Genomic DNA, 27,819 nt, shown 5'->3' on the forward strand with positions numbered 1-27,819 from the left:
GACACCCAATTAAAATAAATATTGCCCAATATTTTGTAATTATATACATATTTGAAATAAAACATTTTTTTTATTCATATGTATAAGTAAAATTATTACTATAATGGCCATAGGCGTGCGTACAGGGTATCAAAGGGTGCTTTTGCTGCCCTTTCTCAAATAATAGCTTAGTTCTCACGAATATTTAAAAAATGATTTTATAAAAAGCTAATATTTATATTTTTAAATATAAGTGTAATAAATTTATAAAGGTATTCTTTTTTAATCATTATAATTTGGTTAGAATGAATTAATTTTTAATTTCAACTGAAATTAAATTTCTCGTATTTTTTTTTAAATCGGATCTTATCCGAAAAATTATATTATGAAATAAAATTAGGTGGTTGCGATTTTCAAAACAGGTTTTCTTTAAATTAAGCCCAAATTGAGTACTAATAATTATCAATATTCAATGTACAATTGTAGTAAAAATGTATTCGTCATACAATGCATTTGCTTTACACGTGTATCTAAATCAAGAAAACACGTAAATGTAAGAACAAATTAAATTAAATATTAGCGTTTAAAATTAGAAGAGCAATAATGTTTGTTCAGGAAATGAATGGTCGGGGGACTAACGGGCGTGACGTTAACACTAATTGGTGCTGTCAGTGATTTGGAAGACATAAACGCAGTGGCGACGTTGAGCAATTAGATGAGACCGCATCTTATGTGTCTTATACGTATGTAATATATATATTATAATGTTTTGTACGTGGAGAAAAAATGCTCGCACAATAACCGTCAACGTTAATATCCTGCTGGTTCTTTGGCACACAAATGTAGAGAGAAGGATCTCTGTCGTCTGCGGTCTACTAACTGCGTGTACACACACAACATTATATTATGTCGCCGAATACATTGCCTATGCAGCTGCAGCAATACTATAAATTGAAATCACATTTTTTGTTTAAGCGCCGTCGCAAGGGCATAATTTAAGATTAGAAGTAAAAGCCACTGACAAGACAATGTGTTATTTCCAACATAATAACGGATATAACACATTTATTCTTAAGGTACATTACATTACGTTGAATAATTTAGCACTTATGTAATATAAATAGACTGCTATCTTAGGAAATAGATCGGTACTAATATTTAAATAAATATAAGTTATAGAACTAACCTGCTATAGTGTTCAAGAACATGAGATACTCGAAATTTGATATTTCTCTGCGCTGCCATTTTTGTGTCATATTAGAATTTCTCATCAATTGTCTAGGAGACATCATAGATGCTCGTCTAAAAAACAAAGTAAATAAATGATATTGTACAGTTACATAAAAAAAGAAACAATATCACACAACAATATAGAAGTAACATAGAATTACAACGTGGGTTGGCCACGTATAGAGGTCAAAATGCCTAATGAAAGCGGTATTAAAATGGAAACCCCTTGGGAATAGACCAAAACAAAAAGATGGATAGACAAAGTAAAAAAGACTTAAGAAGAAATTGAAATACAAAATATGGAAACAATCGCACAGGATAGGGACAGGTGGATGCTAATTTATGTTGCGGTGGTAATGGGCCTCAATGGCCTTTGAAAAACCGAAGAAGAAGAAGATATAAAAAAATGTAAAAGAAAAAAAAAGCTCAATAAGTTTTCTTTTTTTTCGTCTTCTTTTAATAAAAAAATAAAAACAGCTGGTAGTTAAATAGTTAAATTACTTCTTAAATTAGAATTATTCATAATTTTTATTTAAAAATTACCTGGTCTGTGGCAAGCCATATTTAATGCCAACTCCAACTCTAGGCAAAGCTTTGATGACTCTTTTGACTGTATTTTGATCAGGAAATGAAAACATGACAGAAGCTAGAAATTAATAATAAATTTATTAGTTATTTAAATAAAATCAAAATGATTTAAAAGTCTTAATGCAAGGACAGTTATTAAAGACAACACAAAACACAAATAGCACATATGTGGTATTCATACATTTAATTTCCGTTCATTTGAATGGTAGTTTAACAATACTCTATCAAATTTATCATATTTATTAAATCTATCGAACTATTTATTTTATAATTTTTTTTATTTAAAAATAACTTTAAAATCATTCAACTGATTCGAAGGCTCGAACACTTATGCTGTATTTAACGGGTATCGCGGTGTTGTTAAATTACACCAAAAGTGGCAGAGCGTTAAGAGAAATGGGAGTGATGTGTAATTTGGTTTCCTCGACCCTTTACCGCCGTTTCTCGATTGTTGTTGTAACCCAGTAGAAGCTGAGGGTCGAAATTCGAATGAGTTTGTTGGCCCTCGCTGTCCTTTAAAATCGAATTAGCATTGATCCAGTGTACACCCGCCTTAAACAAAAACACGCACACAAGTAGCGACAACACAAGTACCAGACTCGAGGGGCTGGTGAAAAGATATAATTTTTCGTCTACCCCAAAGCACTTCCGGAACATTTACAAAACGTTTGGTTTCCTGTTTTCAAACACAAACCCCAAAATACACGGGCGTATAGATAATGCAACACCAATAAATCATACCGTGTTCATACATGGACGTGTAGGAAGGTAAAAATATCGTTAGCGAAACACGATTATTATCTACATTGGCACTGGTGTTTTATGCGGTAGAAATAATATTGATAAAATATTTATGGACAGCAAAATAAAATAAAAACGATATGTGTTTATGAAATGTTTTTACTTCAATAAAAAAAAATTTTGGTAAATGAGTCTTAAATTAAATGAATATGTGATGGATAATGTAACTAGAGTAAACTAATCAACTNCATACCGTGTTCATACATGGACGTGTAGGAAGGTAAAAATATCGTTAGCGAAACACGATTATTATCTACATTGGCACTGGTGTCTTATGCGGTAGAAATAATATTGATAAAATATTTATGGACAGCAAAATAAAATAAAAACGGGATGTGTTTAGGAAATGCTTTTACTTCGATAAAAAAAATTTTGGTAAATGAGTCTTAAATTAAATGAATACGTGATGGATAATGTAACTAGAGTAGACTAATCAACCATTTTAATTTATTTTACACTAACAAGAACATAAACGTTTTTATTTAATTGGAATAAACAAGTAATTAATTTAATTTAACGATACGGTTAATTAAACAAATGATTATAATAAGAGTTAGATATATCGTCGATAGAACAGATATAAACCGGTTATGGTGATTTAACGATGATAATTAATATGAAATAGCGACACAAATGTTTTAAGAAAATGTTCTCTAGTGTTGATATGAGAAGATATAGAGAAATTTGCCAACTAAAATGTAGAATAGAGTCGACATCAGAAGATACTTACATAAATATAGAATTGGTTATATTTAATTTAAGTCATCGGGCGGGTATTTATAAACAACTAAAAAACTACTGAACATTGAGTCACGTCTGACAGAGCGTTTTAGTTATAATAAATGTCAATGATACATTTGTTTTGTCGCTGCTTTAGTGGACTATCTCATTCGGACGGGTTAAGTTGTACGCTTGGAACGGTTTGTGTGTCTTAATCATCGGCTTGTTGATTTATTACATTATCCAATTTAGGACCGGTGTCATAAAATATACACCGTGTCGTCTTGACGAAGATCCAAAATAAAATCACCACGCTACGAGCGTTTAACAGCCGAGGGGAAAAAACACCGATTGAAAATAATATAGGTTGGAATACATTAAAAAAAATCATACGGAGAAAAACTAGATGCATTGTACACAACACGTTACCGGAGAGTGTTAGGAATGAACTCAGACCGGCCGTGAGATTTCGAGAGCCGATTGCGTATGTCCAGTTTGGATTCCAATGGCTGGCTTTGGACATCACAGACAAAAGCCGACTATGGCAAGTATGAAAAAATAAAATGATAATAGTAATAATAAGAAAAAAAGTAATATATATTATTTTTCTCGGAGATAAAGAAAAAAAAACAAAATGGAATGTCGTCGTCGTTGTGAAGAAACTGCGGTGGTGGCAAACGCGCAGGCGAGATGTAAAAAAATATAAAATAAAAAAAAAATCTGTCGTTCTCGTACACATTTCTGTAAGTAAATTTTAATCGCAACATCATATGATATTCAAATACACAGAGTATAGGAGTCTACAGATATAAATTCGATACTCTAGTGAAACATCTTTCAACAATTATTTATTAAAAAATTATACGCATTGTTTTAAGTAAAAACGGCGAACGCTTGAATTTTTGATTACTTAATGTGTTTCTTTTTATTTATTTCCCAAGCGGGCGACATTTAAGAATAACCTAACATTGAACATAAACGCGTTCCGAGATGTTTATTTAGTCAACTAAATTTAAAAGAATTTCGCTTGTTTTACAATTATAAAAAACAGCGAACGCTGCCCGTAAGGCTTACGAGTTAGGATTACTTTTGAAATATTATTTATCTTAGTTAAGAAAGATAATGATAAACGACGATGTTTTAATAAATATAACCGCGTTGAACCCAACCGCATGGAAATATTGTAATCCCATTCTTAATGCCAACCATATGGAATACTTATACGGATGCTGTACCGACGAAACACTATTATATTTCATATAATACTTAATTTGGTCGCGAGCTATTCAGAGTAAGACACGTGCTAGCACCTGGTTTTAATGAATCCACAACACGATGTTTGATATCTCGTTACATTGTACACGCGATTGTAATCTTCCTGGCCGGACGGTTGGCAGGTTAGATAATAGTTGCAGATGGTGTAAAAGTAAGAAGCTTCTAGATAAAAGCCTACAACCCCTTACTATTTTTTATAGCAAGAATACCAAATCTAACTTAACAACTGTTTAAGAAAAACACTAGACTTGTGTAAACTTACTTCTGCTGGCCATGAATATTTCAATGGCTATGTTTTGTAACAAGTATCGTCTCGAAAATATTGCTCTGATTTCTGAAAAATACCATTTTCCGTGTAGATGATCACAGTATTTCAACACCTGAAACAAAAAAGAAAACAATTAACATTTATCTTAAAGTATAATGTATAACTAAAACATTGTTCTTAATTTATGAAAAAAAAATATGTTTGCCAGTAAATATCAGCTATTTTCTAATTACATAATGAAATTAAAAACTAAATTAATGTTGGTATTTTGACAATTCAGTAAATTGAATATCGAGTAACATGGATAATTTACTGTTATTATAACAATATTGAATACACATTATCCAAAAAAGGAGGGTTGAATACGTTCGAAGGTGATTGTTCGACAGACAACACATGAAACAAGGGGCTATTCCAGTGATGTGCATTTTGCAATTTGTCAACATCCCTCGTTGCATGATTGGCATTCATTGCCGTCAGTTTCTGATGCGCGTGCAAAGTGCTAACCGAGATAAGTGATGTACGCGACCCATGCCCTGGACTTAAATGTGAGTATTAAGTACTACAAACAAAATAATAACTTCCCGCAAGTATCCAGCTTGGGTTCTTTTCTCTCGCTAACCAACTAGACTACAGTTTTTTAACCCCAATTATAAGTGCACGTGACCAGTCGACGCTCATGTTTCTTTAGTATTAACTTAATGTACTCCCTAATATTATTTCAAAATATAAATAGCAGATTAATGAAATAATAATAAATAAATAAAGTACAGTAAATACATAAATATTTTGCTACTAAAAACAAACCGTAAAATTGTTACAGTCAAGTTTTTAAAATAATAGATTATATAATAAATTTACATAAAATAATAAAAGTACAGAAAACATTGAGTAAAAATCCAAATACATTACGCAATTTAAGACATCTTTTTTACACTTTATAAGCATTTTGAAAAGTAAGTGAATTTCCATAGATTTTAAAAATATATTTTACAGGTAAGTTCTGGCTTACCCGGCCAAGACTTAAGGAGCTTATCTCTAATTTCACTAGCCTGTCATGATATGTGATACACGAATATTTCTTCAAAATCAAGCATATTATTTAAAAAAAATTAAAAATTAGGAAATCCCTTACAAAACTTTTTTTGATTTTACGCCTATCATGCTAGTTAAAGTGTAATTTAAAATAATATTTACTTGCACTCAAACTGACTAACTATTAGGAACTTTAATTTTAGAATCAAATACCCATAATAGTGTTATTTTCAATCTGATACGATAATATTTTGTTAACAGTTACACAATTACGGGGAATGTCAAGGAGTTATGACACCATCATAAAAAATGTCTGTTATATTTCATTTGTAAAGAAATTAAAAATACGTCTTTGACTTTGTAAATTTACCGAATAAATAAAAAAAAAAAAGTACTGACGCAAACATTTAGTGTCAGTTACCTTGAAAAAGTACTGCGTACGCCACTGATATATAAACAATTAATATATTCATAAACTGTGTTTGGACAATCTAAAAAATGTTGGATAAAATGCATGTTATAATATAACAAAGCCAAATGGTACTCAACGATATAATTAAAAATGTTGTCGAATGTATTGGAATGTGAATGACTCGTACGTTTTGCATCTTTAATGTCACAAACATTTTTAGACCGGACGCTGCAAATAGTTATCATTGATCACTTGATCGCTGTAACTCACAACGTAGTCGTAAACACTCGACTTCGATCGTAGAATAAATTAAGCAGAAAGTACCCAATCAATTTCCGGCTGATGGTATCAATGTTCACTTTAATGAGGTGTAATTCTTAAAATTAACATATTAAGTCGTGTTAAAAAAATTGTATGGGCGTTTGAGGGTAATAACTTTTATGGCCGTACTCGTATTTTTATGTTACGGCCGATTAGAAGCTTGTTTGATCGTTTGTTTTATAGTTGTCTCGACCATTTGATTTTAAAGATGTTTACTTTAAATATAAAACAAAAAACTATATAATTCCTAATAACGGTGGTACAAAAGGTGAAGTAATAAATGTTTATGATAAGGTTCTTACATTCATACATTACAGGACGGAACAACGAGACGACAGATTTCATAGCATATTTCAATAGAAATAGTGAATTGTTTTGGTCGTGGCACATTTCGCTTAAAAATGAAAACTAGATAAACGCATCATTGTGTCGTGTGATTCTTCACGGAGANCTCGACCATTTGATTTTAAAGATGTTTACTTTAAATATAAAACAAAAAACTATATAATTCCTAATAACGGTGGTACAAAAGGTAATAAATGTGTTATGATAAGGTTCTTACATTCATACATTACAGGACGGAACAACCTATTCGAGACGACAGATTTTATAGCATATTTCAATAGAAATAGTGAATTGTTTCGGTCGTGGCACATTTCGCTTAAAAATGAAAACTAGATAAACGCATCATTGTGTCGTGTGACTCTTCACGGAGACTGTGGGCCGCTTTGCTCTGCAGCAACAACGGTACGCATATTTTTCCATGTGAAATATTATACGCATCCCGCACGTGTTTTTAATAGGCTTAACCTCCCTGATAATTTATTAGGGATGTGTGGTGTCTAGGCGATGACAATTCCCTGGTGGCCTTCTTCCCACACATAATTATCAACATTAAATAAACGATAGTAATAATTATGAAGACTTGTACGATTCGCCGTGTATGTTATTGCTTTATGTTCAGCAGTTGGTTGGTTAAAAGTAAGACAGAAAACATTCATCATATTTTAAGAACGTGTCTTATCCTATTTATGAAATCCAAATATCAACAAAAACTAGTAAATATAGGATTGAACAACAAAATTATCAGCCTCCCATGACATTTATAAAAAATAAAATGTAGTGCAAATTTCAATCAGAAACAATTAAAAATTGGTAAAACTCTCCGTGTTATTTTTTTTTTCTATTAAACACTGGAGGATCTTTGAAAAGAGCTATTTAACTTTTTACTCGTCCACATTAAGACAGAATTTAAACATTCAAGCGATATTGTTTACAGAATCGACGGTGCTACAAAAACACTCAATATAGTGTTACACAATTTACACCCCTTCAATACTTAAGGTTTTCAGACAATAGCAAAAATAATAATATTTCGAGTAGCTCTCGGCATGTGAAAACCGACCGGAGTTCCGCTTAGGCGCCACCATAATCAACAGCGTCAAACAACAGCCCAAAAATAAAACGCGCCACCGACCGAGTCTTGATCGCGGGTGTCCTCCCCACGTTTATTCTAAAACAAATGATTTATTATTGCTATTATAAGACAACGTGCAATGGTCGCTCGTCGATGTGGGCCATACGTCACACCAGCACCAGAAGAAATATTATTATTGTTGTTCTCCTCGTTAAAACCAAATCCCTTTATGCGACATGGATTTTCGGACATACAAACATTGAAATCCGCCAGCACAAACGATATTTCCTTATTTCGTATCGAGTTTCGCCCCCTTTTTGTACAACCCCTCCAACTAAAATCCCGCGTCGACGAAAAATTGCTACAGTAATCCAAAGTGACGTACCCCCTCCGGTAAAGTCCTCCCAGAAGTTATACAGCGTAGTAGCTACCCTGGAAAACATTGAACTTTTTATGCTTTACCCAGAGATGAACTTGCCACGATTATATTTTCAGTATAAAGTCACATGTAAAATAAAAACTGCTATACGATTTTATTTGATAGCAAACTGTATTTTAACAATTTATCACTGGTTACATAAATTAACTTGTATTTTGAAAAAACAAGTTGAACGCATAAAAAAAAGTAAACAATTAAAAACGGTAATAAAAATTTAAAAAAAAAACATCTCGNATCCGCCAGCACAAACGATATTTCCTTATTTCGTATCGAGTTTCGCCCCCTTTTTGTACAACCCCTCCAACTAAAATCCCGCGCCGACGAAAAATTGCTACAGTAATCCAAAGTGACGTACCCCCTCCGGAAAAGTCCTCCCAGAAGTTATACAGCGTAGTAGCTACCCTGGAAAACATTGAACTTTTTATGCTTTACCCAGAGATGAACTTGCCACGATTATATTTTCAGTATAAAGTCACATGTAAAATAAAAACTGCTATACGATTTTATTTGATAGCAAACTGTATTTTAACAATTTATCACTGGTTACATAAATTAACTTGTATTCCGAAAAAACAAGTTGAACGCATAAAAAAAGTAAACAATTAAAAACGGTAATAAAAATTTAAAAAAAAAACATCTCACTTGATGATTAACGACCATAGTTTTTACGGGAATTGAATTTAATAAAACACTATGTACAGCAACAACACGATTAATGTTTTCGATATAATTATTATAATTTTATTGCGCTTACTAGTGTCAATTTAATTATTTTGTACAAGAAGTAAAAAATTAGTGACAATTTTATCACGGCTGGTCAACTGGCCTTGAGACATAAGTGCATTTTAATATTAATTTACATGAGGTCGACGAACTAATAACTTGACGAACAACGGCAGACGAATAAAAAATACAATTTATCTGTTTAGATATGAGAAAGTAAATAAAAAACTATCGCATTGGTTTTACATATATACTTTATCAAAAAATCAAATAAAAACATGTTACTTGTCTGGACTACCATTTAAATTAGATTAGTGTCTCGTTATCAAAACAAATAAATTGTACACCTACTAAATCAACGACGAGAAGATAACAAAAAAAATACAATTTTAGTAGTTTCCTAGTTTGTATGATATTTTGAAATGTTCAATTCACCCTATTTTCAATCAAATTACATTCATCATTATTACAATCACACAATTTTATAGTAAAAAAAAAAAAACTAACTGATATGAATATTTATTAATTCTAAAAAAATACTCAGAAAATGTACTCATTAAAGATATAAGAATTTCAATGAAAACACCAAAAGTAATTTTTAATCATTCAATGATCCTTATTATATAAATTGGACAACTATAATAATATACAAGTTTAAATATTTTCATTAATTAATACTTTTAGCTTTCTCATTACTGAGACGAACTTAGACAACCGTAAATTGTTTTCGGTTAAGATTGAATTGTACCAAAGAAATGACACAAAACTCAGATCTAGTATTTTTAAACGTTGACTAGAGTAAATATTCAAATTAGAAAGTCATTTTTTAAATATTTAAATTGATAAACGATCGGCGTGACTAACAAAGAAAGTTTGTTCAAACGAAACAATAGCTAACAGTCGAAGTCAATAGAACATTCCTNTATAATAATATACAAGTTTAAATATTTTCATTAATTAATACTTTTAGCTTGTTTCTATCTTCAGGCCAAAGTGATATTTTGCACCTTTGGCACATGTTACGACGATACACGTAAATCGTTACTACAGAATGTGATCTAAAAGGGACGAAAAAAGAAGAAGAAATACAACAAAAACCATTTTGGGTGATAAACTCACCGTGACGAACCTGAGGTGCGCTTAATGTGTTCCCTCGCGAGAGATGTATCGATCGACAAGGCGCGCGCACATTTTACGAGTTTTGCATTGGTCGTGTGGGCGTGACTGGGAGCCGGTGCCGAGTCATCCGGTGGGACGGGACCCGTACGCAACGGCCAGGGCTCCAGTTCAATAGTCTTTCGTTGTACAACAGCACCATGCGACACCTTTTATGGATCCGACACCTCCGAAAAAATAAACAGCGTATTTAAATCGAACGGTGCCACATTATTGTGCGTTTAACGGGAGTTTCGCCAGAAAACTTGGTACAGGTGACTGCCGGCCGGTCATGCTGTTGCCCTCGGACATGTTGGCCACACAATCAAAAATGTTGTACCAATTGAATAAATACTACGTAGAACGAGTAGAGACGAGAAAGTCGAGCACCGCAAAGGCTATACGTGAGGTGTGCAAAGTCGTGCAAACGGTATTGCACGAAGTGGAAGCGCAAGAACCTAGGTTCATTTCATCGTTGGCAGAATGCAACGGCCGTTACGAAGGTCTCGAGGTCGTGTCGCCAACCGAGTTCGAGATCGTGTTGTACCTGAACCAAATGGGCGTTTTCAATTTCGTGGACGACGGGTCTTTGCCCGGATGTGCGGTGCTCAAGCTAAGCGACGGCCGCAAGAGAAGCATGAGCTTATGGGTGGAATTTATCACGGCATCAGGCTATCTGTCCGCCAGGAAGATCCGGTCGAGGTTTCAAACTCTAGTCGCTCAAGCCTGTGACAAGTGCATTTATCGGGATATGGTGAAAATGATGTCTGACACGGGTGAGGTAAAACTTCGCATAAGAGATAGATATGTAGTGCAGATCACACCGTCGTTTAAATGTGCGGGTGTTTGGCCCAGATCGGCGGCTCACTGGCCCGTGCCGCAATTAACGTGGCCGCATCCCAACTTGATCGTCGAGGTAAAAACCGAGGGATTCGATCTACTGTCCAAGGACAGCGTTATTATGCACGGCAAGCAGAACTCGATGGAAGGTGACGCTTGGGTCATGTCTTTCACGGACGTAGAAAACAGACTCCTATACGGCGGGTGTAGGAGACGCTGCCTGAGCATACTGAAAACTCTTAGGGACAGACATTTGGATCTGCCCGGCAACCCAATCACCAATTATCACATCAAAACTCTTTTGCTATATGAATGCGAAAAACATCCCCGGGACATGGAATGGGAAGAGACCAGTATAGCGGATAGGATAAACGGCATTCTGTTACAGCTAATCTCGTGTTTGCAATGCAGACGATGTCCTCACTATTTTATACCGCATTTGGATCTATTCAAAGGCAAGACACCGGCCTCATTGGAAAGTGCCTCCAAACATGTCTGGAGACTCAGTCGCGAGATAATTACGAACTCGAGGGCTTTCGATAAACTGTAGAGAAATTGGGTTGCTCGCGACATCTACCTAGTCTTAACAATTCAATACTGAGCTATACAAGCAAATACCAGTCTAAGTCATGATAAATAGGTTTAGAAATTTAGTCAGACATATAACACAAGACACATTTATTGTTTTTTTCCTATGTATATAATAAAATATTTATTCATAATAAATGTAAGACAATGTAGTAAAAAATTGAGCAATTGATAATATTGCTTATCTTTTGTAACGTTTAAACGTATAAAGTCGAAATTAAGAACATTACAATGTATTAAAATAAATAAAATAATGTGCAATATTAGTCAGTAAAAAGTTTTTTTTTTTTTTTGTTGTTTTTATAATTTGTTACCTACATGTAATTTTCTGCTTATAAGCCATTCTTTTATAAATAAAACATTTTTTACTAGTATGAATTATTTATTTATTTATTTAAAAACAAACTCAAACAATTTATTTAAGTTGATAAAATTTTATCACAAAAAAGTATTCAACACCAATTTGGTTGAACTACAGGAAAATTTTATTACATCAGCAAAAACTAAAAGAAAATCGAAATTAATCAAATGATTTATTCATAAAATTTTCATGAAATTTTTTTTTAATTTAATATAAAAACATAACATATGATAGAAACCGCCAATAGTAAAATATCCCAACACGAATGATTTATATGTTCAAAAAAAAATTAAAAGATAGAATCAGAGATGGAATTCTCAATCAAATTTCTTAAAATATAAACATATAAATTTATTTTGTACTCAAGTAAAAATTATAATTTTTATACTTATAATTGTGTGAATAAAAGAATAACATTATGTCTATATAGTAAAACCTAATACGGATTATTTTATCAATATATTCTATTTACTGTGCAAACAAAGAAGTAAATAATAATCAAACAATAACAAGATCCAAATATTACTAAAATAGTATGTATAGAGATCCACTTCAATTGACTATAAGTAAACTTATTCAGTAAAAATATCTCACAAAAAAAAAAGTTTACTGACTTGCAATAAAAACTCACCCAAAATGTTGAAAAAGGTTCTTGCATTATTTTATTAAATTTATTCATTGTTGTAAGTATTTGAAGGGCATTAATTCGATTTAAGGGCACAACATATCGAAACTGCCTAAGAAAGAGATCGTAACTTATTTTTTTTCTTTTGTTCTTTAAATAAATTTTAAATTGTGTAAAATTGAAATTTTTTTTTTCTAAAAAAAGTTGAATTACAACCTTTTTCTTAGGAGGTATTTATATATTTATCACAAGACTATACACGTACAAATTACATACCGAGGAAAATCAAACTAACTATATGTATTTAATTATTATAATAATCTGACTAAGTATTTCAATAAATTATAGATTTGTTTAAAAACATGTCGTGCGACGGATATCTATCTAATTATTTTACTATAATGACCATTTAGATAAGATAGTAAACATATGACATAAAACAGGAGCGTTATAATTATTTTTATTGTAATCAATAAAACCTTATAAAAGTACTGTTTTATTATAATTATCGTCCGAGACAGATCTTGTTACAATTAAAAAAAAAAAACAATATCATCTATCGGTTTTTATTTTATAATAAATTATGAAAACGCTTCATTTCAAATGATATCAGATTTCTTCTGGCAAGATACAAACACACACATACCTACGCATAAACGATAATGTAGAATAATGTGGCATAAAAAAACATGTTAAGGGAAAAAATTATTCATTACACAGTGATAGTGTGAGTATGGAAAGAAGGAGAGTTATTATAGTAAAGGGAACGCATTCAAAAAATCCTAAAAAAGAAGTATTATCTCGTCCAGAGTGTGCGGTGGCCACTCCGAGACGGAGACCGCCCCGGATCAATAGCTGCGAAATGGGCGGTATCGCATGACACGCCCACCCCGTAGGATCAGTGACATTACCCCACCGATGTTGAGCCGCGTTCCGCCCGACACGAGGATCCTGGCCATGAGTAAAACGGTGTAGTACACGATCGCAATCGTCCGTCGTCGCGTGTCTTTGTATCAGTTTAATAGAATTAGAATTACCTACTTCAAAAAATTGAGTTTTTTCAAGCGAATTTCTGTATTTTTATTTTATATTAATTCGTTTATAATGACTGTATATGTTGTCCAGTAAAGTGGTAAACGATCAGTACGAGGACATGAGATACGGCGAACAAAACATGCTGGTTCCGCAGGATATGCTGTCTGCCCAGATGAAGCTGTCATATCAGCTAGGGAAATTTTGGGCAGAGAGAGTGATGCCGCGAAAAATGACCACCATCAAGACCATCCGAGAAGTGTGCAAAGTCGTACAGGACGTCCTTAGAGAAGTCGAAGCTCAAGAACCGAGATTTATATCGTCTCTGGTGGAGTGCAACGGAAGATACGAAGGCCTAGACGTTATATCACCGACGGAATTTGAGATTGTCTTATACCTTAATCAAATGGGAGTTCTGAATTTCGTGGATGACGGATCGTTGCCCGGATGTGCGGTGCTCAAGCTAAGCGATGGCCGCAAGAGAAGCATGAGCTTATGGGTGGAATTTATCACGGCATCAGGTTATCTGTCCGCCAGGAAGATCCGGTCGAGATTCCAGACCTTGGTGGCTCAGGCTTGCGACAAATGCGTTTATCGAGACTCGGTTAAAATGATTGCCGATACTAGCGAAGTGAAACTTCGGATTCGCGAACGGTACATAGTCCAAATTACGCCATCGTTTAAATGCGCGGGCATATGGCCACGATCTTCGGCGCACTGGCCTCTGCCTCAAATCCCGTGGCCACATCCAAACTTAGTGGCCGAAGTAAAAACAGAGGGATTCGATTTATTGTCCAAGGAATGCGTAACGCTTCACGGTAAACAGTCAGCGCTGGAAGGCGACGCTTGGGTGATGTCGTTCGTGGAAGTAGAGAACAGACTAACGTATGGCGGTTGCCGTAGAAGATGTTTGAGTATTCTTAAAACTCTTAGAGACAGACACTTGGACTTGCCGGGAAATCCGGTGACCAACTATCACATAAAGACCTTAGTGTTGTACGAGTGCGAAAAACACCCTATGGACATAGAGTGGGACGACATGTGCCTGGGCGACAGAATCAACGGCATATTGTTGCAACTAATATCATGTCTGCAATGTCGAAGGTGTCCACATTACTTTCTACCGCACGTGGACCTTTTCAAAGGTAAATCTCATCAAAGTTTAGAAAACGCGGCAAAACAAACGTGGAGGCTCACTAGAGAACTTTTGACTAACTCTAGAGCTTTTGATAAACTGTGACGACAACGCCATCGTTACAGTATTTTCTTGTTAAACATTATTATTGATTCTTATGTTTATTTGGTGTTCCTCGTGAATTTCTTATCTTTTTTATTGTTACTCTGACTTTAAACCTTTTTATGTGTATCACAAAATATCTAATTTAAAAAGTAAACGACACGGTACGTTACGCTTTTACTTGAAATTTAACATTTTTATTAATAATTGGCTGTGCCGTGAACTTTTCGAGTCTAATAAATGTTAAAATCATATTATATATAATTTAACTATTTTTTACTTTAAGTTTAAATATGTTTTTAAAATAAATACCTTGCGATTCATAAGTTGTTTTCGCATAAATTGAGTGATAACAAATGTACTATATTTTATTTATACAAATTTATGAGCAAGTTATACAACTGTTTTGTAATGTTTCTTACTTCTACTTTGATGAATATTTTTCAAGAATAATTTTTAAATAAAATATTGTGTACCAACAATATGTGATATTCTTGTTATTTTTTAAATCGAAAATACATATATTATGTTCAGTCAAGCATTGGACAGAGATTTGTTTTTATTTCAGATAAAACTTTACACTTTCTTAAAAGTTTTTCTTTTTGTATGGTTAACTTCTTAATTAGACCTAGAGACTGTTTTTTTAAGTAAAGAACTATCAACTACTCTAAAAGTTTTCATAAAAACCTTGATAACATAATTAAAGCAACTTTAATAAAAATTATTAATGTAATTATGTTAAGATTAAAATTTCAATTAAGAATCAATGAGTTATGAAACAAATTAATATAAATTATGTTTTTAAGATTTATTACAAGCACAAAGTTGATTCATTAATTTTAAATAAACTTTTTTGAAAATGAAAACAAACAAATAATTTTAAAGAAAGTGCTTTTTGGCGTAACTTTAAAAGATGATAGTGTACATAAAGGAAGTCTAGGGGTTTTTACATTTGGATTAAGGTAAGTGCCGTGTTTACTACAAACTGTACAACTAAACGGTTTTCGGTATGATAAATGAAGAAAAGTGCATTAAAGATGAAAGCATCAGTGGTCCCCAAGAGTGTTGTAAAAATGTAAAGACACACGGTCACCATAAGTATGAAGGGTAGTAATTGAGTTAAGTGCTCGCTCGCGGAAGTGGTCTGGAATCACTTAAACGTTTGCTGTGGAGTAGGGGGCGGTAAGAGATCCTGAGTTAATGATGTTTCTTACCCTAATAATTGCTTTTAATAATGAAAAATTATTTACGAAGTACCTTGTATAAAGTTGCAGTAAAGTTTGCGAACAAAATTTACACCTGAGAATCTTGGCTGAATAACAGCATTAGATGAATTGAAATTTATATTGATTTCTTAACTGAAAATATTCCACAGTCCAAAATGGATTTTTTTTTAAATAATGTGTAATGAGATAAAATGTACTAAAACCTCATTTTGATATGATGATTTCTAAGGAAAAATATTAATCGTTTACAAGTCATGGCAAAACATCAGACTATAAATAAAATATGATCGGAAGATTAAAGCTAATTAAGAGATTTTAACATTCTTTTAGATTGACGAAATCGGATCTGAACTTATATTTCATTATTCTTGAACTCAAAAACATGTCTCGCTGATAATTTTTATTAAAAATATCGGTCGAAGAATAAAAAATTAGGATATGTAATGGTAAATACAAAAAAACTTATCAACCATGTACATGCTCACATTGCGGTAATAGAAAAGTACTATTATAATAGAATCTGTAAACATCTATTTTTCAGTGATCTTTACCCGTTATTTCTTAGTGTTCATTCTTCACTATTCGTACTCACCCTTTTAGGATTATCCATCCCATCCAAACATACATACAACACATCCATTACATCGTGTCTCCCGGGGGAAACCATCTTGGACAAAGTGATTACATTTTTATAAATCACCACACCGTGTCTTAATCATCCCCTTGAAAATATTTCGTTCACGCGCTACTGCTCGTCACCCTTGTCCTCTACACACCCTCATATATTGCGCCCATTACATAGGTACCGGGTGGTCTGTACAATAATAACAACAACACAACAGTACATACCTAATACAGTCCTTGGTTTGCGCAAAGATAAATTCACCGGCCCACTCCAATGCAACGTGTGAGTGCATATCTGGATTACCTTTCGGTCAAAATATTAGCACAATAGATTCAAATAGATACATCATAAAAGGAAGATCTTATATTCTCTTCCAAATCACAATGGTGATTTGTAAGATATTTTCCATCTAAAGCATTCTTTGTTGCTTTACATGTTGTTATTACATTTGTAGCTTACGTATTTTAGATTATCTTAAATATATCAACTGATGAGAATACAGAATAAGTTTCAAAATATAAAAAAATCGTTATGTCTCAATTATAAGTAGAATTCATTTCTTTATTGCCTTCCATTTTAGTTGCAACGTTATTTGCAATAAAATGTTTTTATTTTGAATTTCATAGCTATGAATATCATTATGTTATTTTATGAAATAAAATAACATAATAATTATTTTACTGCTCATAAAAAAATATCTATTGAATAAGAAAATCTAAACCGTTTCTAGTGAAACGTTTTCTGAATTAAAACAAAAATATTTTTCTTGATAAAAAAATTATTTTAATAAAAATAATTGGCATATGTACACTTAAGAAGCTAAAAATAAGCATCAGAAAAAGTGTCAAAAAAACTTTACTCGTTTATCAACAATGTAAATTATTTTGCACAGTTGATTTTATGTTCCCTAGGACATTACTTCAGTGTATGGACTTAATCGGACGCAAAATACGGCAGAATCGAGTGGACGACAAGGAGGGGCGGAATCTGAACGTTGGCCAATAAATTCGAGTTAGTTTTCCCAACGTATACATTTAAACCCCTTTTTGCGCGAGCGCGTTGTAATCTAATTTGGATCCAATTTTAATGTGCCGTTCGCGTAGAGAAAAAGGGCCGATTTCAGCGAGTAAGAGAGCGAAGAGGTTAAGGGTTGTTTTTATTTCTAGAAAAATATCGTCTAATGGATGTTTATAATCAAGTTTGCCTTTTAATATGGACGGGATTAATCGAATTTGAAAAGCGGGGAATAAAGTACTCAAATGTCATCACTGCCGACAAAGGAAAATGTATTTAAAACGAGTTATTGCCGAAAGAAACGCAATGAAATGTTGAATATGTAAACGATTTTTCGGCATCAGATGGTTGTGTTTTCATGCATAAGATACGTACCTAGAAATTATATCTCTTCGGTACACACATAAGTGTAAATGGAATAGAGAAGATATTAATTTTCATGTCGGATAAAACCAAAACGAGAAAAACTTAATTCAAGATCGATCAGGCGTAACTTTTTTATACCTTACTATCCAACCAGGCGAAAACGGTTAGGTAAGCAAGAGATGATTATAGACAGAACTTATATTAATTTATATGCTTATAATAATAGTTTATTTGACGGAAAACAATATTATCAAGATTAAAAATATGGCAAAACCTTTCGATTGACCATAAAAATAAACAATGAATTTAAAATTAAATTGTATTTTCTACCGAATTTAAAATAATCCAATTTTGGTTAGAATTTAATGAGAAATTTATTAGTTCTGAACAAACATATTACTATATAATTAAAATATTCATTTTAATTAACGTTAAACGAGTTTAAAATCCAAAAATTTTAATTTTATAATGAAAATAGTAAATTAAATTACAAAATTTATATCTATAGAAAAAAAAACTCATTAAACAGCATAATTTTTTACTTAACTGGTGAACAATTTCAAATAGCAGAAAAAAATTATTTTGATAAAAAATATTAATTATCTATTTAAATACACTGAACACATTTACAGTGCACATAAAACGATTTATTTATATTTTTAATCTTCAAAACAAGTAAATAAATATCAAACATATTGAATGTTAAATTTCCAAAGCCGTCAAATATGTTGATTCTTCATGTATTATTATTTTATAATGTATTCGTATAGAAGGATTTATTTGTCTATCAAATTTTAAATTCACGATAAACAAAGTAATGCTAAATTCTAAAGACTATTGAACACGAGACGGCGTCACTAAACAATAAGTTATTTTACATACTATGCGTAAACCAGCTGAATGATCGCCTGTTAGCATTTTGTTGGATTTCATTCGCCGAGAATAATATAACATAAAGTGCAGGAAACACAAACAATAAAATATAAAGGATTGTATTTCTCTATTTTATGCAGTACCGGTGAACCGAGATGAAATTGTGAATTAAAAACAATGGAAATCATAAACATAAAGACGTATAATTTTATGAGCAGCACGTTCATTTATTTGATTTCAAAAAAATAATTGCTTCACTAAAATATCGAACAATGGTAATAACCTAGAAAATCTCAAATAAAAATAAAATATATTTTAATTAATATTTAACTACCAATGAAAAAACTTTTAAAGCTTTCAATAAACCATCAAATATTTAAAATGTTCGCTAAAGTTTTGTTTTCCTGTGACAAATGTATAACATTTTGAAAATCGGTACATATTTTAATAATAAAAGTATTAATAAAAATTAAACAAACAGTAATGAGGATTATTATTCTTACATTGTACTGTAAACTACACGATCATAAAAGCGACTACGTATATAAGATATCAATAAACAACATCGGTGTCAAAGGGTACCGCCTTGTCACCAATAATCGCCACACATCACGCAACACACAACTACAATGTTTTTAGAAAAACAACTAGTATTACCTATTTGAACATATAATACGTATAGATATACGCCACTAACAATTGACTGTGTTAATACTTAATTGGCACGATGAACTAACGAAGAGAATGTACATTTATTTGTTTGCACGAAGGAGAGTGGAATACCAATGGTGCCGCCAAAGAAAACTCCAAGACCCCAACAGCCAACGGCCGGATTATTTGAATAAATACATTTTTATAATTCTAATGCACTACGAAAATTTAATGGAATAATTCCAATAAATCATTAAGAGCGTATTAAAACAAATATCAGATGTATGATTAATTATTAACTTAAAAGCAACTACCCAACAACTAAATATCCTAACTAATATTTCAAACCGTTGTAAAATAGTATTCAGTATGAGTTTCACAAAAAAATAATGTAAAAATTACAGTAATGCTCAGCACCCCACAAATATAGCATCACTTCCATCCAATTATTTTCTAATATATGTGATATAGACATAATCACGGGAGACAGTCGATATTAATGTGCGGAGACAATTGGATTTGATACACCGGCTGACTTTTGCGCGCGGTCGCTACTTCCACACTACCAAAAATGTCATTTTCCAGCTCGCCGGAGCAAAACCGCCTATGGATCGTACCCTTACTGGTACGACATCATAAGAGAGTAATCATACGAGTCACAAACGAGACAAGGCTGACCCTCCAAAATTGTAAATGCAAAAATGTTTACTTTAAGTACACAGTTTGCTAGTTTTTATGACACACGTGTGTTAAAATAACTGTTACATCTTTTGGTGTTATATTTAGTACAAAAGCAATCATCGAGATGATTTAGAAAAACGACCAATAAACTAGTAACTGATATTTAAGATTCGCCGCGTGTATAGGTTTCACCAATCCTACGCGGGACAGTTCAAAACCATGTGTAAGATGACACTGATTTCTTTGTGTGATGCCGTCGAATTCTCTTTTGATTGACAGCAACCACCGACACTGCCGTCAGGGGGAATACTTGGCGTTATCTGATATTGTATTTTTCTATACTAACGCCGCCGCACACAATGATGTTTCGGGAGCACACGAATATTATAGCCGCCGGACAAAACAAAACGAGGAGGGTACAAAAAAAAAAAACACAATAAGAGAATAAAATACACAATAGAGAGGACGAAATAATCTAGTGTGCATAAATGTAGTGATGAAATACAACGATTGGGATCAGGAACATAACGAGGCACTAAACAGTCTCACTGAACCATAAAGTTACCACTGATAGACTAACTACTATGATAAACAAAAAACAAAGGGTAAATAAAGATGTCTCGACTCAATCAGTTGAAAAGGCAGGAGGATGTTAAAATTACTGAGATTTTCGACTTAAAACTATTATTTAGCACGAATATAAATTATATACGATCAATAAATTTAATATTCACATAAATATTNAATTATATACGATCAATAAATTTAATATTCACATAAATATTTCGATAAACATAAAAAACTAAAATGAAATCCATTTAAACACGTTTGATGCATAGTAAAATATATTTTTTTTAACCGACAAGACCAAAGGTCATAAACTTAAATAAATTCTTAATAAATGGATTACTGCCAAGTCTAATCCATGTTAAAACGGTTTGTTTTTGTGGCAAATAAAACTAATTCAATAAAATAAAAAAAGACAGAAAAATACAAAGGTGGACTGGTTGATGAGCAAAAAAAAACTCAACATTTAATACCAAATAATAGGCTTTTGTACGAATCAAATATAAAATAAGCTAATGACTTGAAAATGTATTTTATTTACAATTAGAAATAACGTGAGATATATTTGTAGCAAAATTAATAATCATTATTACTAAAAACAATAAACCATAATTATAATCATTACTGCATTAAATAACTTCGATTTTTTAAGTATTTGTCATCTGAAAAATAATTATCCGTGAAATAATTCATTATACTTTTTTCTTAGTATTCAATGATTCATAAGAAGGAGAGGGTGTGTATTTTATGGTCACTATGACCGCTATGGTTTTATGATTACACGTGTTATACGAACAGCATGGTAATTTAATGTGTCATAGGTACGCATATATAATATCCTCAAATGACAATTATTATTATTCTTATATCTTATTTTTGTATATGATTCGATGTTATAAAACTATAATTAATAAACCGGTCTCAAATAAATTTTTTTAAATATTCTGAGTATGAAAAGAGATATTGGAAGATGTTAGCTTGCTGTACGAAGACGAAATGTCAACGGAAAACTGAAATATTTTCAAAAGATGTCGAGTCCAGATAAAAAAGGTTTGGTACATATTACTATAGCTATATGTATATGCACAGCTATAGTAAAACATGTCCAGATGGGAGATGCACATTTTACACCCAGCGCCCGTGTACTTTTTTATGATTACAGTCAAGCGATTTTTAAGGGTTTTTTATTATTTTAATTTATAGTCATTTTGTTTTATAGCGTCTCATCGGAGACACTATAAAAATTAAATTATATATGTTATAGCAGGTAAATATAAAATACTAGATAAATAATGCGTTCAAAAATACATAAAAAACCATTTTAATGAAGCTATTACTAAAATATTTCGCATACCAATTTTGTGTTCATTAAAAAATTAATAATCATCCTATACGATATATAAACAAGCTTAAAATAAATCCAATTCAAATGTGAGAAATACAACAATTAAAAGAATCAATTGTTCACGGTGATAAAAGACAATTTAAATGATATAAATGTGCTTTTATGGACTGTTGTATTATATAGAATATTTGCAGATGACTTTAGTATTGTACTGACGTTTAAGAATAGCTTAAGTAAGTAACACAAAACTGACGACATAGATATATTGTAAATATTCTAAATAACATAAATGATGTAATTGATCACATAGTCAAGATTAAATTGAATAATTATAAGGTGAATAATTGTTGTCTTCTTCAAAAAACAGTGTTGATTCCCACAAAGTTGTTTTATGAGAGAAATTCTGGCATTTTAGCCGGAATATTTTTATTTTGTGTTCAAACATAGTCCGACGAAGGAAACAGATCGCGCGTTATGTTATTTATGGGTAAACAGACTCGTGTAGTTACCGAGATAATAATCTACGGCTGCTTGTGTATGTATAAAGAAATATTTTCCTTTTTACCAAATACAATTTAGTTTTTAAAAGCAAACAAATGACAATAAAACCCGATGGATCGTTAGAATATGGTCATGGAATAAGTGGCGAAAAGATACATGTAGTGATACAGGATTCTAGACATCAGTTTTTGATTTACAAGTCACCTGAACGAGCGATTTATTTCTTATTATTAAAAGAAAAAAGTAAAAAATAACTATATTCACTGCGAGTACGCGCTACTAAGATGTTTCATTGCAGTTTTATAAATTATAGAAATTAAGAGCTAACGAGGTATGCAAATGTTTGAATACGTTAGATTAACTTAATAATAGTTATTAAAATGCAGTTTGTTTTTTGAGGGACGGCGGACACGTCAACAGCTGACAGGTCATGATGCGGCCACACGCTATACAAGCTAAAATTAATGAGTTGTTTTCGATTAAATACTTCTAATTTTCATACGTACAATAATAATTGGTGTTTTTATGTATATTATATAAATTTCGTTTATTATATAATATTTTAATTATAATTGTGTTAGAATATATATGGTATAATTATCTCTACAGTTCAACTAAACTGGGCCAACAAGCATAAAAGAGCATGTATGGTCAGATTATATTATGAATGAACAGATTTACCAATGAAAACAACACTAAATAACTAAAAAACTTACAAGTGGTATACGTTGATTTTTAAAGAAATATCAGAGTCGTAGTTTAATTACGTTATTACACTTTGCTTAAATGGTAGTGCTTTATATGATTTATTATTTTTACACAGGTACCAAGTTAATTTAAGTCCTGCTACTCCTAAAAGGGTTGCTGAAAGGTCTGTAATTAATCTAGTTATTAAATCTGTTTTGAAACCCAGTTGCTTGGCCGATTTATCATTTTAAGCACGCAAGGGGTGACATGAAATGTATAGAAAAAATTAAATAAGTAGTGATTAATGAAAAACCATTTTATTATTGTTCATTACTATATGTATAAAATAATACTTGTTTATTGACCAAGATTACAATTAATGATCAAATATTTATTAAATAAAAAAGCGAAATTCATACAATAATCGATTAAACGTGTAATTTGTATTGTAACAATACATTTCTATATTACTAAATAAAAGGAAAAGGGTTCAAAATGCAAAAAATACGTTTGAAATAATTTTTTCTCTAAACAGATGGTCAAAACAAACGAGTTCCATGAAAACCGGGTTGGTAATAGGTAAATGATGGTTATCTCATTTTGGAATATCTTTCTCGGTGTATCCTCTCATTTTCCTTCTGTGTATACGAGTAGAAGTTGAGGGCATGTTGACAGGCCTTATGTGCACGATACTCACAGTTTTAACTGTCAAATTTTATAATTACAGTTTGTTTGGCAGATACGCACACGTTTAAATGTGTGCGTATCTGCACAATTTCAGATTAAAATACACAAAGTAGCATAAAGAAAAGTAACAGATGATTGTAAAAACGTGTGAGGGATTCAGATTTAAATAATCACTAACACATTATTTTTGCTAGTTAACATTAAGTGTAATATTCACGATATAATCCACGAATTGATCCCAAATGGGCCAATATCAAAAACGATAAATACATTTGTATCTTAAAATGATAAGACAAAATTCGTAATACAAAAAATTCAATTATTACCATCACTTTGAAAGTGAGTTATTAAATAAAAATATAAATATCACGCGTTCTGTTCAGTTTTATCAACTACAGGTTAAAAAAATATGAAAGACAACAATTAATTTAAAGGATTGCATGTCCGATTTTTTAGATATGTGTACACATGAACGGCTCGCAGGTAACTTTTATTTATCGATGATAACGTACATTTTTTCATTAATCCTTCAACAACGTGTTTGCCGACTATGTGTGTACTTTTTTTCTATACTCATCCACTCAGTCGAGCCAATTATTCTCATTCACTCCTCTGGCGCGCAACGGCACCAGGAAATCCATAGACCGGTTCGGCCGACATTGGTGACCTACGAGAGGGAGAAGTAAAACGGCTGTAATTCCACGCAGACGACAGTCGTGAAGAGATGAGTATATGTATAATATACTCCTTTTTTTCCCTCTGTACTTATAGAGTGTGTGGTTTTTTGTTTTGTCTTAATGTCGACTCCCCGTAGTGGTCTAGACCCCCCGCCGCATCTAGCCCACAATTGATATATTGATGTATACTACACAGAGACACTATCCTTGGACCATTGACGTCTTAAGTATGTACGCTGTATACATGCACTAAGAAAATTTTTCAAATGTTCCAATAGAACTTGCAGTACATGATATAATTGTATCGGATTGCCAAACGAGAGTAAAAGTTTAGTACGAGACAAACAACTAATAGATTAGTTTTTCTGTATCGTTAAAATATCTGCGACTGGAAAAATTTAATTGATAATTCTCATATTGGACTCAAAAATTTTACATTAACGAAAATAGAACTGTTTTGAAATAATTTGCTGTTCAATTTAATTTAACCTTCAATCGTGTAAAGAAAAAAATTTTAAATATATATAAATCAAGTTTTCTAATTTATTAGAAACTTGATACATAAGTCCGAGTAAGTATAAAAATCACACCACAGAAAACCAAACGCTTTCATTGATATTAATTGTGTATTTTTTAAGATTTATTGATAAAAATCAATGTAGATTGAATAAATACAAGTTTTCTATATGGTTTATTGGTAAGAAAATATATTTAAAATATAAGTTCCTAGATTTTTGTTTAACTGATGATTCCAATGGTCTGGTATTGTGTTTTTAATTATAACGCACACATGGGTGGTCACTGGTCATCAAATCATTATTGAAATAATTCGTTAATTATAGAGTTGTGGTGCAACCCATGTTGTTACCATTACCCTAAGGCATACGGCTCACACACGACCTAATGCTGATTTATAGATTGGAACACTGTAATCACATTCGAGTCTGTTTAAACAAATAATAATTTACAAACGCATATTTTAGCATGGTAATAAAAAACTACTCGAATGAGTTGTGCACAACAGTCATAAAGTAACGTTACATAACACGAATCACTTCATAAAACAATAAGGAATGTATAAAACTTTTTACGATTGTGCTCGGGGATTGAATGGAAAATAGTTGTCGTTGACTGGCAGTTGAAATCATAACAGACAACGGAAGTAATAGTTTTTCAATTACGGCTGCCTTCAGACATCAAGTAGAATCTTAAGGTATTCGAACACATAAATTCTCAGCAGAAATTGTTACGCCTACCTAAAGTCACTTACCAGAAGGTTCACATTTAAAGTTTCTCGTCCGAACATATGCCGCACAATAAGATATGAAACCGATTTAAATGAATAACTAATAAAATAAAAATAAACAATTACGCTAACTTATGTGTTGTTACCCTGTTAGAAGAAACGTGTGTACCTTAATGTTTAGAAATACTTAATCAAAAGTCATGAGATACATATTTTACAGAGTCGAATAGAAAATACATTACCACGACGGCATACAAGATAACAAGCTTCACGGAATGCGATGATAATATTTTTAATAAACTCATTTTTTAAAAACGTCCCAGAAATAAATCAGATATCATATGCGAGTAAACTACAAAGAAGCCGCAACAGTATTTTCCGTTGCTATGAGAAGTAATCACCACAAACATCATCTAAATACACTAGACAAATCAACCTAAAACCTTGTTGAACCGGTTAAATGCGTGGTAAATGTCCAGTTTTAATATTTTACTAATTAATTAGTATAAAAACGTGCGACAACATTAAACTTTAGAATAAGTTTTCAGTTTTCATGTGGTACATGATATTTCAATAGAAAGAAATCGGTTTTTGCCCACTGGGAAAGTTTTCCATTACGCCAACATTAGTACAAAATGCAGACGAAAATATGGCATTGCAAGTAAATGATAAAATTAAAAACCCTTGTGAAAATAAATAAGTTTTTGTAAATACGAATCATGCGAACGTTGCCTGCGGTATACGAACGTTGATTTATCGGTTATTCCGATTCGAATGAGTTCATAACAATATTATAAAAATAATAACGAACGCGTTTCGTATGAGACAATTCACTGGCGCCTTTCATATTAAACAAATATCCATATAAATAATAATATTAAATATAAACGAGTATTTCCGTGTGCGGTTAACGAAGACGACTGCGGCGGCGGCGGCAACGGTGTTGGGCCTGCAGCTATATCACTGTAAAAGATCTCGATAGGTGGGCGAAGTGCCGCGTAATATGCATAATAGATAACCGGACGGTTGTGATGACGGGCTGAGGAAAAAAAATTACAATAAAAGTAATAATAAAATATAAATATCATATACTCGTTTGTGTACATAATTTGATATAAGTATTTGTGTTTTTTTTTAATAAAACTACCCGCAGCGTAAAGACTTTTTGACCGCATATACATTCAGTAATTAATTTGAAATATTAACGTACACGCCCATTGGTTGCACGCGCGGGCCGGCACAGTAATCTTCGAGCTTGTCCGAATGTTTGTTTTTAATTTCATAAAAAAAAGACGATGACCACAATTCGAGCGCCGCCACATAGGCACACACGACAACAGTGATATATGTGATAAGCTATGTATATTAGGTATTATCCCGTAGGATCTTCGACAACGAACTCCTGTAGAGTAAAGGACATTTGAACCGTGTCCACGGCCGCCTAAAGTAAAAACGACACTATATTTTCAAATAATTCACACTGTTATCATATCCTATAAATTACATGAGCCGCTAAACAATTAAAAGCACTTGTAACATACCAAAAGGCAATAGTAATATCGTACCAATTATTGTAACACTCACAATTTGTATATGATTAAAGTAATGCGCGACATGCAGCATTACT

At 32.1% G+C, this 27,819-nt stretch overlaps 3 protein-coding genes across 3 annotated transcripts in view; 2 read left to right on the top strand and 1 right to left on the bottom strand.

Annotated features, from left to right (window-relative positions):
* LOC126895721 (neurobeachin) overlaps positions 1–27,819 on the bottom strand; it is a 154,682-nt gene that overhangs the window by 3,345 nt on the left and 123,518 nt on the right. Inside the window, exons 38-40 of the mRNA XM_050667917.1 lie at positions 4,856–4,973; positions 1,753–1,855; positions 1,166–1,281 (exon numbers count right to left, since the gene is read on the bottom strand). Coding sequence (XP_050523874.1) covers positions 1,166–1,281; positions 1,753–1,855; positions 4,856–4,973 — 337 coding nt within the window. The remainder of the gene's footprint in view (positions 1–1,165; positions 1,282–1,752; positions 1,856–4,855; positions 4,974–27,819) is intronic.
* Positions 10,212–12,133, top strand: LOC126895719 (protein mab-21-like). The gene has a single exon (XM_050667915.1). It carries the CDS (start codon positions 10,656–10,658, stop codon positions 11,751–11,753), a length of 1,098 nt encoding a protein of 365 aa, XP_050523872.1. The 5' UTR covers positions 10,212–10,655; the 3' UTR covers positions 11,754–12,133.
* LOC126895718 (protein mab-21-like) lies at positions 13,733–15,487 on the top strand. The gene has a single exon (XM_050667914.1). The coding sequence runs from the start codon at positions 13,892–13,894 to the stop codon at positions 15,047–15,049; it is 1,158 nt and encodes a 385-aa protein (XP_050523871.1). The 5' UTR covers positions 13,733–13,891; the 3' UTR covers positions 15,050–15,487.

Source organism: Daktulosphaira vitifoliae, unplaced genomic scaffold (assembly GCF_025091365.1).
Source record: "Daktulosphaira vitifoliae isolate Bord-2020 unplaced genomic scaffold, ASM2509136v1 Scaffold_1, whole genome shotgun sequence".
In the NCBI taxonomy this organism is placed as follows: domain Eukaryota; kingdom Metazoa; phylum Arthropoda; class Insecta; order Hemiptera; family Phylloxeridae; genus Daktulosphaira; species Daktulosphaira vitifoliae.

What these genes read in the sequence shown, in the direction of transcription:
- LOC126895719 (XM_050667915.1), top strand. Translation starts at nt 10,656, where the DNA reads ATGCTGTTGCCCTCGGACATGTTGGCCACACAATCAAAAATGTTGTAC.
- LOC126895718 (XM_050667914.1), top strand. Translation starts at nt 13,892, where the DNA reads ATGTTGTCCAGTAAAGTGGTAAACGATCAGTACGAGGACATGAGATAC.